Below are 14138 nucleotides of genomic sequence, written 5' to 3'. Positions count from 1 at the left end.
TCTTAAAACCCCAGAGTGTCATTGCAGCCTCCTCCTCTTGCTCCTAGTGTAGGAGGGGCAAGGAGGAAAGCCCTGTGAGTATGTGTATTGGAGGGGAGGGGTCCCAGCTCCCTGAGCCAGGCTCAGCACCCCTCAGCAGCTCCCTGAGGCCCTCTCTCTGTGAGACTTTTGACAGACAGCAGGACAGAAACATATAGCAGAGAAAGACATAGGCAGACTAGGAGACAGGCTACACACACACACACACACACACACACACACACACACACACACAGAAGCTGGCCCCTTCCTTTGGCATGGTTCACCCTAGCCCTGGGGACAGGATCTAAGGGTGGTATATGGGACCTGAGCTTTGGGCTTGCCTGAGAGAGAGATGGGGCCACTTGAATTCTTGAGACCCCAAGCTCCGAGACCAAAAATGTTCTCTCTCCTGCCTAGCCTGGATCCACACCTCTTCATGTCCCCACCCACCACTCAGAGATTGAGATTGTTCAAGTAACAAGGATAGAAGAGGGAAAAGAAAGGGAGGCTCCACTCTCATCCAGTCTTCCCAACTAGGGGCCTGCGAAAGGGGCTCCTGGGTCTAAGTCTTCTCAGCACAGATTCTCCCATTTCCCTCAACTTTGTGCAGATGAAAAAGGGGAGGAGTGGGCGAACCACTGCCATTGGTCCTAGGCATAACACATGGAGTCAGACTCTTCCACCTGGTAGGGGAAGGGGGTGTGTCAAGAAGCTGAGCACCATCACCTTCCAGGGGGGCTTTTGAAAGTCCTGATGGGGTAGAGGTGGGGAGACGTCTACTTCTGGCTCCAGTCAGAAGCTCTCACCATTGTCCTGGACCACGAGTTCCACTAGGGAGATCCTTTTCCAGCCTCCCCACTCAAACTTGCAAATTCCTCAGGCATAACCTGCTGCCCCAGGATGGCACTGCAGCCATCCTGATCCAGCTCCTGCAGGTTTCCAGGATCTGGGCCCCAGCCCCAGGAGGAGAGAGGGGTGACCAGACCCTGGCACCTCAGTTGGCCTTGCTCAGTCTGTAGTGTTCCACAGGCTCCCGGCTTTCGACAGCTGACAGGGCGACGAGCATTTGGGCCGCATAGTAGGTGGACATGATGAGCGCCCGAGAGTAGGGCACAGGAAAACAGAATTTGTTGAGGGCGATGGTCAGGTCTGAGATGATAAAGAGGAGTGCACCACTGCCAGCTGCCAACTCTGTCCAGCGCCAGTCTGCCCCGGCCAGCCGCAGCCCTGCCATAGCTCGCCAGCCCATGAAGCCGATAAGGGCCACATAGACCCCCACCAGGTAGGTGAAGGCACCTGAGAGGCATGGGTAGAGGAGGGCATAGCACAGACCAGACAGCACCGCCATCACCAGACCTGTCCGAAGAGCCAGTGGCCGCATGCCAAAGGCCGAGGCGTAGAACATGTGGGTCACAGCAAACATCAGCAGACCTGGGGGTAAGAGGGGTGAAGGCAGCTGAGGGCAAGCTTGATGAAGAATGAGTAACAGGGTAGGGGTAGGGATGGAGGTGGGGATGGAGTGGAGTGTTTGGAATAACCCAGCAGCTTTGCTTTGGGATAACAGGGGTAGGAAAATCTAAAGTTAAAGACCCCCACCCCAGTCCCCTGAAGGACTCTGGAACTGATCACCAGTTCCCCTGCGAGGTCATCCCCTAACAGGGACCCTCACAGTCCCTGGCCTCAGAAACCCTCAGGCTCCCCATATTCTGGTTCAAGAACTCCCTCTTCCAAATCTTTGCCCACAGCCCCAGGACCCTCTATCCCCTAGCCTCAGGACTCCTCCCAGGCAACTACTATGGCCACTGACCATGCACAAAGTATCCTTGGTCCTGCCAGATGAGGAACGCGTCACCTACAGCAGAGAAGACAAGCCCCACAAAGATGCGGGTGGCACTGGGGTGGGCCAGCAGGAATCCCAGGCCATGGGCCAGAAGGAAGAGCCAGAGGCAGAAGATGGGCAGGCATTTGATGAGGGTGCTGACCCACGACGGGCTAGATGAGGGCAGCCAGAGCACGAAATACACGCAGGTGGCCTTGAAGAACGGCACCAGTTTGGGTCCTTCACTCTTCACCTGGAGGACACAGGACAAGGGCAGCACTCAGAACCTGGGGGCTTAAAGCCAGCATCCTCAGCCTAGGCATCCACCCAGAGACACTCCCACCCATACCTCCACCTCACTTCCACCCCCAACCTGAGAAGACTGACACAGAGAAACCCAGCCTGACCTGCCTCTACCAACCAGCAGGTTGTGGCCAAACCCATCACTGCCCTGAGGCTCAGTATACTAGGAGGGGGAAGGGCTCCACTGTCCTTGCTGTCTGCCTCCACTCTTGGCCCTGGGGCTGGGCCGGAATAGTCACTCACTGGGCAGCAAACAGACTTTGGAATAATGTCCCCTTCGGCAGCCTAGTGTGCTTCTCCCTTCTCCCTCCTCAGGGCCCCTTTGGCCCCCCTCTCTGCCAGCAACAGCCCCCAGCTGTCTGGAATGGAGTGAAGTCAGAAGAAAACCACAGAGACGCCCTGACTGGCCAACTCGTGATCCTCAGCATGGGGCCAGGGTGCAGCCTTAGGGCCCTGGCAACACCAGGTGTGTGCCAGGAATGTGGGAAGGCAGGCAATGCCAACCATCTCAGCCACCACAGCCTCTCTCTCCTCCTCAACCAATCTGTTCCTCAGCCTCCACTCCACCTGCCCCAGCCTGAAGGTGGCATCAAGGGCAAGGAGAGCTATGCTAGGGATGCAGGCTAGACAAATGGACCCATGAGTGGGGAGCAAGAAAATTGTCCCTCAAACACCAAAGATTTCAAGGATTGGGGGAAGGGAGGGTGTGTGTCAGTCAGTCTCATTTCCCAGAGAACAAGAACAACTCAAGCCACACCAGAAAGAGGCAGGAAGGCGGGGAGGGGTTCTCTTCCCAGCTTCTGATCTGGAGCCAGCAGACAGGCTGGGAGATGGGGAACTGAGAGGGGGAAGTTAGAGCAGCTGACTTGGTCTCAGCCGGATTAGCAGAGGGCAGCTAAAGAAAGGTTGTACCCAAGGCCACTGCAGGCAGAGTCCAAGCTGGGGGAGGGGGCTGCAGCAATGTTCTGAATCTGTGATCCTTGAAACTCCCTTCCTTGGGCTGCTAACAGATTCCTTGAGGGTGATATGGAGCAGCTGGGGTTCCCTGCACACCCACACTCTGCCCAAAGTGATTGTGTCTCTGGCTAGGTGAGCTGTCCAACACAGGACTCGGGAAACACTCAGACTCCCAGACCACTAGGTACTTAAGGACTAATCAGACTATGATGATGAGGATTGGGAAGAGGCAGATGGGTGGATCCAGGTTCCAAGCCTTTCCTTGTTCTGCCAGAGGTAAGAGCAGTGAGAAGAGATGACTTCCACTTCCCATGGAAATTAAGGCTGGTCAGGGTAGGGGCATGGTCAGAGGAGGAGGCTGGAGGGGATGCCCAGGCCCACAATGCCCAGCAACCACCTGCCAGCCCCTGGGAGCATTAACCTCCGCTCCATGGCCTCTCCCAGCCCCATATTTTCTAGCAGTAGCTGGGGAGACCCTTACAGTTATAGGGAAGCCAACAGTAGAATAAGGAGGATGGGGAGACGAAACAAAAGGCTCCAGTTGAGAAAGTCTGAAAAGCAGGGGATGTCAGAGAGAATGCCCCCTTTTCCCCCAGCGCGTTATCAGCGCTCCTTAGACTCAGGGGCGTCCGCCACCAACTTGTTTACAAAATGGGGAAGGTTAGGAAACAAACTTGGGACGGCATTCCCAGGAGGTCCCTGTCATCCTCCCAGCACTCCCCGCCCCCACGCCTCCCCGTGGTCCGCCTACGCAGAACCCGGGGGCCGGCAGCGGTCCCCTCCTCTCCCGGGCCCCGACCCCGCCGACCGGCGCCAAATACATGGAGATCAACAAAGTCACGCTTCCGAGTCACGTGGCTAGTGTTTTCCTCCCTCCCGCGGGCGGGCTGGGGGCGAGTGAGGAGGGGCGCCGCGAGTCTGAGGAGCGGGGGGGCCGTGACAGCGCCCGCCTCCCGCCGGGGAACGCCGGCCGCCGCGGGACCCCTGCCCCGCCTCGGCCCCTAGCAGCTCGGCCTGCCGAAGTCCGGTGGCCAGGCCGGTGGGCTCCAGCCGCGCCGGGCACTGGCTCGCTCGCTCGCTCGCTCACTCCCCACAGTGACCGGGGACACCATGGCGGCGGCGGCGGCGGCGGCGGCTGGCACCCCGCTCCGGGCTGCAGCGGCCAGGACGCGCCCACGGCCAGGTGAGCCGGCGACGATTCTCCAAAGCGCGGAGGGACGGACAATACCTCCCGAGCGCCCGGCGCCCGGGTTCTGTCAGCTAGCCCCGTGACGTCACCGCGGCCCGGGCCAATGAGCGGGCGGGAGCCCGGAGGGCGGGGCCCGGCTGGCGGCGCTGGCCAGGCCCCCGGCTGCTGCTCGGAGAAACGAGGCATCTCCCAGGGGTCAGAAGGCGGAGACCCCAAGGCCCCGCCCCCTTGGGAGGCCGTGCCAAGGCGTCCACGGAACGTGAATGTGACCGTGACCCCAGTTCCTGGGTGCGGACTGAGCTTGGCTCAGAGACAAACACATTGCTGTCCTGGACGCACAGCCACATACATTTTCTCATAACCCAGGAGCAAAAGGCCAAGACAGATTCTCTTAAGCCTTTAAACACGCAGTCCACGCCGATACAATTGCAACTGGACCCACAACCTTCACTGTGTACAAACACACCTCCAAATCATCAGCAAACACAAAACATTCAACTTGAAAAGCGGCACATATATAGGTATGCAGCAGCCATGGGCCCATAATCGTAGCATATACATCACACATACAGAATCATATTTACCCTTAAGCACTCAACAAGTACACAGATCCAAAACCAATAACCACAAATTGGCATATATTCTCCAAGTAAGAATAGAGACATATACAGGGGCTCTATAGCAGCTCGTAAATCCATGACCCTAATATAGAAACAAATACAGATAATTGCCCGTAGGCACACACCTCTTACAACTCAGAGACAACTGCCACACATACAAGAGCACCCCAAGAATGACAGACAGGCAGACCTGAGTATACTTAAGGATCCAAAGAAGCGTGAGTTAACTTTGCCAAAAATACGTCCCAAGTTGATTTAATGTTGATTTTACGTAGACTAAACGAACACAAGCTCATTCAGAGCCACGCATGTTCAGAATCATTGGAATTACATGGATGGAGAAGTAGGTGGCCAGATGGACTGAAATCTAGTCCCAGTTTTGCCACTTCCATGCTGTTAGATTGGGTGAATCACTTCCCCTCTCTGGTCTTGATTTCCTCGCTTAAAAGATGAGCGGGTGAGTTCTAAGGTTCCACCCAATTCTGACATGTATAGGATGGGGAAGAGGAAGGGCTGCTGGTTTTAGGAAATTTAAGTCTAGCAATCCTGGAGATGGAGATTTCAGCTGTATCTCAAAGGATGGGCAAGTGGTGTGTAATCTGCTGTAGAAGGGCAGTAGCTGTGTGTCAGGCTTTGGGAATTGATGCGAAAGGGGTAACCAGCCCTAATTAGCAGCCATAAAGGAGTTTCAAACATCCTTGCATGGTGTCACAGGCCCTTTGCTGGTCCTGAGCCTTGTGCTGTTTGGGCAGAGACCCACAGGCTGAAGTCTCCTGTAGGCCCCTCCCACAATGGGTCTCTTCCTTTGTCTTCTGGATCCTACCCAGTTTTCCCTGAAGTCCCAACACCCATTCAGAGGGGTGATAGTCCTCTTCTGGTGACGGAATTAGCAACCAGAGCTTCAGAGCCCAGTACAACAAGAGTGAGAGTCAAGACTTGGGACAGAGGTCACCCAGATCTTCCCCCCATCCCCTCCAGTCCCCTCCAGCATAGAGTTCTAAGAGTCAATGACCTCTGCCTACTCCACTTTCTTTCCAGTTAGGGGCTTCGGGGAGAGCACCTTACCATAATGAAGGACTAGAACTGCTGCCCCAGGGCTTTGTCATACACACACACACAAACACACACACACACACACACACATTTCTACAAAGTGTGCTGCCTAGCGAGAACACTGGCTTGAGAGTTAGAAATGCCATTCTTAGCCCTAGTGCTTCCTTCTCCGTGACTCACTACTGTGGTTGTATAATTGAGCACATCATCCCATCTTTGGAGCTCCAGTTTTTTTCATGAATAAAATGGAGGAAATGGGCTAGTAGAAGGTGCAAATATTCCAGTTTTCCAGCCAAACCCTCTAACATCACCTGAGGGATAGTTCTCAAACAGAAATTGCCAAGTTAGGGCATTTTTCATTTCTCTAGACCTTAGTTTGCCTCTCTATAAAAATGAGAAGGTAGATTATATCTGTGGTTCCTAACAAGAGGTACCTATCAAAATCACTTGGGAAGCTTTTAAAAACTTAGGTGCCCTTGCCCCACCCAAGACCTACTAATTAGTGGCACAAGTTTTAAAAAGCTTGCACACACAAATACCTGACGATACAAAACATGAGACTCAGAACTCCCATCTACAGGGTTCCACTCAGTGCTTGATTACCCAGTAGGCAAACTAATCATATTCACAGGTCGCCTACAAAGCGGAGGCATCTCCCCTCAATGCCGGTTTTTCTCCATTTGCCCTCCCACCACCTAGATTCATTCTTGGCTCTTTTCTACCCTGTTCTGGGAGCCTGAGCTCTATGGACTGTATCTGCAGGGATCACCAGGGCTCTGGCTTCTGGTTGAGTTCAGCCAGTGAAATTCAGAGGCAGGAGAGGAGAGCATAGATGAGTCCTGATGGACCAGACTAAGATTCTGGCTGTGGCCTTGCTTCTCCGTGGCTACAGCCCCAGGCTCCCTCCCTATACCTTCAGGCCAAGGGTGGCAACAGTTTCCTGCTGTTAGTCTTTTTTTTTTTTTTTTTTTTGAGACAGGGTCTCGGTCTGTCACCCAGGCTGCCATGCAGTGGTGTGATCTATGCTCACTGCAACCTCTGCCTCCTGGGTTCAAGCAATTCTCCTGCCTCAGCTTCCCGAGTAACTGGGATTACAGGCATGCGCCACAATGCCCGGCTAATTTTGTATTTTTAGTAGAGATGAGGGTTTCATCATGTTGGTCGGGCTGGTCTCGAACTCCTGACCTCAGGTGATCCACCCGCCTCAGCCTCCCAAAGTACTGGGATTACAGACATGAGCCACCATGCCCGGTGCTATTGCTAGTGTTTAGGTGCCTCCTCACCCATGGCTAGTTTCATCTCTGCAAATAGTCATTAACTTCTCTTCACTTAAATTACTGAGTGTGCCAGCACCCTGGCTGATATAGGTGCCCACAAAGCAGAGGCACCACCCTCTTCCCCAAGAGAAAGAGCTTATTCTGACTTCATTCACATGGTTGAGATTTGTTGTTTCAAAAATAAATTTTTATTTACTATTTACTAGTGTTTTTATTTTGAATTGCGTATTGCAGGAGGTGAAAAGTGGGATATGGCTGCCTGAAAATGGGCATTTCTTCCTTTTGGTAGGAACTGGCATTTCTTCCTTTCCAACATATTAGCATGGCCCTTTTCACACAGCTTGGTAATTTTCCCTGTGCTTGTGAGCCCGTTCACTCACTCATTCATCCAACAAGTGTTTACAGTGCACCTAATATGTGCTAGCCACTGTATTAGGTGCTGGGGTGTAAAATATTGAGTAAAATATATTCTCTATCCTTGTGGAGCTCACAGTTCATTTCAGACAGGCAAGTAAACAATTACACAATGTGGCAGCTGACCTAATGAAGTATGAAGGTGTCACAGGTGGCATTAAAAAAGACATTAGAATTATAAATTGCACCTGGAGCAATTGCAGAAGCTAGAGTTAAATCTAGAAGAACGAGTTAGTCTTTATTGAGCAGACACCAATGGACATGCCATTCTAGGCAGAGGGAATTGCATGTGTACATAAAAGCACAAGAGACACACTGAATTCAGGGAAATACCTGTAGTACCGATTCGAGCTGGGGAGTGAGAAGGTGAAACTGAAGAAGCATGAGCCAATTCAGGTCTTGAGGGTTCTATTCAGCCAGGCACAGTGGCTCATGCCTGTAATCCCAGCACTTTCGGAGGCCAAGGTGGGCAGATCACCTGAGGTCAGGAGTTCGAGACGAACCTGGCCAACATGATGAAACCCTGTCTCTACTAAAAATTAAAAAAAAAAAAAATTAGCTGGGCATGGTGGTGGGCACCTGTAATCCCAGCTACTTGGTTCAAGGAGAATCGCTTGAACCCAGGAGACAGAGGTTTCAGTGAGCCAAGATTGTGCCACTGCACTCCAGCCTGGGTAATACGAGGGAAACTCTGTCTCAAAATAAATAAATAAATATGAAACTTCTACTAAGAAGTTTAGACTTTATGTAGTAGATGACACTAAACCAATTGTCTTCTGTTCCTTAGCATCTCTAATTGTGCCCGTTGTCACCCACCAGAGACATAGGCAAGGCACAGACATGATGACGCATCATCATTCTGGGCTTGCCTCACTTCCCCCGTGGGGCTTCTTCTCACCCAGTGGTCTCCTTCATCTCTGACCCCTGTTGTTTTGCCACAGGATATTTTTCCTCACTTAGTTTGTCCTGCTTGAAATCATAATCCAGTCCTAAACTGGTTATCTTATTCCCAACCTGATGCTGGATCTCAGCTAAGTTCTTTTCTGTTCCAGGCCTCCAGAGCACTTTTTTTTTTTTTTTTTTTTGAGACAGAGTCTCACTCTGTCGCCCAGGCTGGAATGCAGTGGCGTGATCTCGGCTCACTGCCGCCTCCCAGGTTCACGCCATTCTCCTATCTCAGCTTCCTGAGTAGCTGGGACTACAGGCGCCCACCACCACGTCTGGCTAATTTTTTGTATTTTTAGTAGAGATGGAGTTTCACCATGCTAGCCAGGATGGTCTCGATCTCCTGACCTCATGATCCGCCCGCCTTGGCCTCCCAAATTGCTGGAATTACAGGCGTGAGCCACTATGCCTGGCCTCCAGAGCACTTTTAACCAACTCTCAGGGTCACCACCCAAACCTGATTCTACCCCCACTGCACCTGTAGATATGGTGAAGAAATCAGAGATGTTAAGGAGGGTGTGACAAGGTCAGATGTTCTGATAACAGTGTGAGGGCGTCAGTTGTTGAGTTGTTAGGAGTGAGCTGAATGTGTGTCAGCCAAGTGGAGAATGTTTGGGTGGAACTGGATACAAAACTAGGGCTTGGGGTCACAGGGAAGATTTGGAAGTCTCAACCATACTGAAAGTCTATGGATGTGATGAACCAGAGAGGAGCCTTGAGGGAGTAGAGAAGAGGACTAGAACAAGTACTTGGGGGACAAACATGTAAGAGAATGGTGGAAAAAAGGAAAAGAAGGAAGAAGACAAACACACAGATAGATAGATATGCTGAGAATGTATCTGGCACACCCAGATATACCTACTTCCAAGTATACTCACAGGGAAAGAGACAGACACACCCAGAGAAGTATATGTTCACAGATGATCTGTGGGTTTTGTGCTTTTGTTCCCTCCCTCTGGAACAGGTGGCAGGTGCTGGTTCTGCTTCCCCATTGTGGTAGGCCAGAAGCTTTGAAGATAAATGACCGTGAACCATCACCATTACTGACTGTGTGCCCCATGGCCCAGGGTCTGTGGGAGGCTCCACATACCCAACCCCAGCCCAGGCATTCCTCCAGGTCCCTCCTGCCCTTCCTGCTTACAGGAATCAGCAGCCTAGAATCCTAGGCTGATTCCTACTGCCACCCATTCTCTAACAACATCCATTCTAGAAGGCCTCTGTCATGCTGAAGCCTGCTTAGGTCAGGGAGGCGAACCCTGGAGTGGTCGATGTGGTCAATGACACAGAGTCTCCTCCTGGAGGCACTTCAGAAAAGGACAAAGATTTTAGCAGAACTTCTCTTCCAGACCCTTGGTGAGGGTTAACTATTGATGCTGTCCTGAGATAATATGTGGGGCAGTGTACCTAAGGACATTCCGGGCTATCCGGTTAGCCTCTGGGCTTGGGGCCAGGCAAACATGGGTTTAAGGCTCTTCGTCTACCGTGTGGCATTGGCAAATTGTTTAACCCTCTGAGTTTCAATTTCCTTTTCTATAAAATAGCAAAACTGGCAGGGGTGGTGTGAAAGGAAGTTTGCTGATGCATTTACCATTAAGGAAGGAGACCACTACTACTCCTGCTGCCCTCCTCCCCCCCACCTTGCCTAGTTCACAAGACAGGAGGAAAGCGAGAAAGAAACAAAAGATAAATAGCCAGACAACCTTGGCACCACCACCCGGCCCTAGGAGTTAAACAAAGTAATAATAATAACATCAACCCCTGGCCTAAACTACTTGTGTTATCTGTAAATTCCAGACACTGTATGAAAAAAGCATTGTAAAACTTTTTGTTCTGTTAGCTGATGCATGTAGCCCCCAGTCACGTTTCCCACGCTTGCTCGATTTATCACGACCCTTTCACGTGGACCCCTTAAAGTTGTAAGCCTTTAAAAAGGACAAGTATTTCTTTCTCGGGGAACTCTGCCCTTAAGACGCGAGTCTGCGGACACTCCCAGCTGAATAAAAAACCTCTTCCTTCTTTAATCCGGTGTCTGAGGAGTTTTGTCTGCGGCTCATCCTGCTACACCATAGCCAGCATAGCCCCTTACCCACAAGATACTTACTCTTCTTTCCTTTCCCTTCCTTTGCCTATTTGTTACTGGAAAGGGATCCTGATCAAGACCCAAAAAAGGGTTAATGGACCTCATGGAAGAAAGAATTCTGGGAAAGTCCATAGAATAAAGTGAAAGCAAGTTTATTAAGACAGTAAAGGAATAGACCAAGCATGGGATTACATGCCTGTAATCCCAGCACTTTGGGAGGCCAAGGCAGGCAGATCCCTTAAGGTCAGGAGTTGGAGACTAGCCTGGCCAACATGATGAAACCACGTCTGTACTAAAAATACAAAAAAAATTTGGCTTGGTGGTGCATGCCTATAGTCCCAGCTACTTGGGAGGTTGAGGCAGGAGAATCATTTGAAGCTGGGAGGCAGAGATTGCAGTGTGCTAAGATCAGACCACTGCACTGCAGCCAGAGCAACAAAGTGAGACTTCATCTCAAAAAAAAAAAGCCAGTGCAGTGGCTCAAGCCTGAAATCCCAGCACTTTGGGAGGCCGAGGAGGGCAGATCATGAGGTCAGGAGATCGAGACCATTCAGGCTAACACGGTGAAACCCCGTGTCTACTAAAAATACAAAAATTAGCTGGGCGTGATGGCACACACCTGTAGTCCCAGCTACTCAGGAGGCTGAGGCAGGAGAATCGCTTGAACTCGGGAGGCAGAGGTTGCAATGAGCAGAGATCCCACCACTGCACTCCAGCCTGGGTGACAGAGCGAGACTCTGTCTCAAAAAAAAAAAAAAAGAAAAAAGAAAAATCAAGTAAAGAAATAAAAGAATGGCATAGCCATAGGCAGAGCAGTGACAGGGCCGCTCAACTGAGTATACGCATAGTTATTTATTGATTACATGTTAAACAAGGGAGGAATTATTCATGGGAGTAGCAGGCACTTCCCAGAACTAAGGGTTCCTCCCCCTTTTAGACCATATAGAGTAACTTCCTGACATTGCTATGGCATTTATTTGCAAACTGTCATGGCCCTGGTGGGAATGTCTTTTAGCATGCTAATGTATTATAATTAGCATATAATGAGCATTGAGGACAACCAGAGATCACTTTTGTCACCCTCTTGGTTTCAATTGGTTTTGGCTTTCTTCTTTACTGCATCATGTTTTATCAGCAGGGTCTTTGTGACCTGTATCTTGTGATACCAGTCCTGTCAACATTGTATCCCATCTTGTGACTAACAATGTCTGACCTCCTGGGAATGCAGCCCAGTAGTTCTCAGCCTTATTTTACCCAGTCCCTAATCAAGATGGAGCCACTCTGGTTTTGTTTTGTTTTGGTTTGGTTTTGGTTTTGGTTTTGGTTTTTTTGAGACAGAGTCTCGCTCTTGTCGACCAGGCTGGATTGCAGTGGCACAATCTTGGCTCACTCCAACCCCCGCCTCCTGGGGCTCAAGTGATTCTCCTGCCTCAGCCTCCTAGTAGCTGGGATTACAAGCACCTACTACAACGCTCAGCTAATTTTTGTATTTTTAGTAGAGATGGGGTTTCACCATGTTGGCCAGGCTGGTTACAAACTCCTGACCTCAAGTGATCCACCTGCCTCGGCCTCCCAAAGTGCTGTGATTACAAGCATGAGCCACTGTGCCTGTCCTCAGTCACTCTGGTTCTAATATCTGATATATTTTTCCCCTTCCCTTTACAAGGGGACCCTTAATTCTAAGGGTTGTAGAGGGACAAAGATCCATCTTTTGCAACTTCTTCAGGTTGAATAAAGGTGACGATATTCTTGCCTTACTATTAGGATCTTCTGTCTCCAGGATAGAGAGGAGCTCAGTCAGAAAGCACTGGTGTGCTGAGGGCTATTCATAACTCTGAGTTCTGACAAAAGGTGAAATCTGGAAGATTAATAAGTATTCAATTTAAGAAAATGTTGACTAAGCTTATCCTGCATTCCTACACAAAGAGTACTACAGTAATGTATTCCACAATAGTAAAGCAAAATAAGTACAACTGTCCCAAGTAAACTAAATAAGAAGGCTTTCCATGAACTGGGCAACTGGTGGAACCAAGCTGATATGGAGTTGCTAGCTAATTCTGATCAGAATTATATTCGTGCCAGAATTAGATTCAGAGATTGACACTACCCATCCCTCTTGTCTCTTTTTTTTTTTTTTTTTTTTTTGAGATGGACTCTCAATCTATCACCTAGGCTGGAGTACAATGGCACAATCTTGCAATCTTGGCTCACTGCAACCTCTGCCTCCCAGGTTCAAGTGATTCTCCTGCCTCAGCCTCCTGAGTAGCTGGGACTACAGGTGCGGGCCACCACATCTGGCTAATTTTTGTATTTTTCGTAGAGATGGGGTTTCACTGTGTTGGCCGGGCTGGTCTCAAACTCCTGACCTCGTGGTCCACCCGCCTCGGCCTCCCAAAGTGCTGGGATTACAGGCATGAGCCACTGCACCAGACCCCTCTTGTTTCTTCTGAGCTGCAGTCAGGGATCACTGGTTGGTTCACAGGAATAAGCAGGGTCAGTCTAAATTGCAGAAAACACTCAAAAACAACTGATGAGATGAGAATTTAATAACAGGTGTACTGGCCAGGTGTGGTGGCTCACGCCTGTAATCCCAGAACTTTGGGAGACTGAGGCAGGTGGATCACAAGGTCAAGAGATTGAGACCATCATGGCCAACATGGTGAAACCCCATCTCTACTAACAATACAAAAATTAGCTGGGTGTGGTGGCACACACCTGTAGTCCCAGCTACTCGGGAGACTGAGGCAGGAAAATTGCTTGAACTCAGGAAGCGGAGGTTGCAGTGAGCTGAGATTGCGCCATTGCACTCTAGCCTGGCAACAGAGTGAGACTCCATCTCATAAATAAATAAATAAATAAATAAATAAATAAATAAATAAATAAATAAAATAACAGGTGTACCATAGTTGTGGAAACATATTTTTTCTCTCTCCAGTCTCCCATTTTTATTAAAAACAAATCATAATGGGACAAATTTCCTTGATTATACTTGGCCTGATTATTTGCATAAAGCACAGCAAGAATAATTATTTGCCACATAGACTCTTTTTTTTTTAATTGGCTTTGATGGAACTTTGTTCCATAAGGAATCTCAGTTTTTAAAGACTTGAGCCCAGCTATGGGTTTATAACACCAAATAGCTCCATGAGTTGGATAAATTTCATACCTCTTGAGGTCCCAAGATAACTTAGAGCTACTTGGCCAGTCAGAAAGTGACATTCCTTACTTGTCACAAGTCAGGAACCCTGTACAGGGACTGTGTATACAAGGTATGAGGCCAGTGTTCCCAAGGGGCTTTTATTGGCTCTGTAAGTCAAGTTTGATTCCTGAAAGGAGTCTGCTTGTATCAGAAAGCATGCCATTCGAGTCAAAGCCTTGGTAAAATAACCAGTGTCTCCAATCGTGTCCTGTTATAAAAGAAAGCAGATTCCTATTGCACTTATACAAGTAACTATATTGC

The 14138-nt window shown here is 49.9% G+C and overlaps 1 protein-coding gene across 1 annotated transcript; it reads right to left on the bottom strand.

Annotated features, from left to right (window-relative positions):
• Positions 1-530: 530 nt before the first annotated feature.
• TMEM86A (transmembrane protein 86A) lies at positions 531-3923 on the bottom strand. The gene is made up of 4 exons (XM_011937525.1): positions 3852-3923; positions 3056-3157; positions 1829-2093; positions 531-1452 (listed from the first exon to the last, which is right to left on the bottom strand). Exons 1-4 carry the CDS (start codon positions 3921-3923, stop codon positions 1016-1018), a joined length of 876 nt encoding a protein of 291 aa, XP_011792915.1. The 3' UTR covers positions 531-1015.
• Between the last annotated feature and the right edge of the window lie 10215 nt (positions 3924-14138).

Source organism: Colobus angolensis, unplaced genomic scaffold (assembly GCF_000951035.1).
Source record: "Colobus angolensis palliatus isolate OR3802 unplaced genomic scaffold, Cang.pa_1.0 Scaffold164, whole genome shotgun sequence".
Taxonomy (NCBI): domain Eukaryota; kingdom Metazoa; phylum Chordata; class Mammalia; order Primates; family Cercopithecidae; genus Colobus; species Colobus angolensis.
The sequence above is the reverse complement of the archived record's forward strand: the minus strand, read 5'-3'. Positions and strand labels throughout refer to the sequence as shown.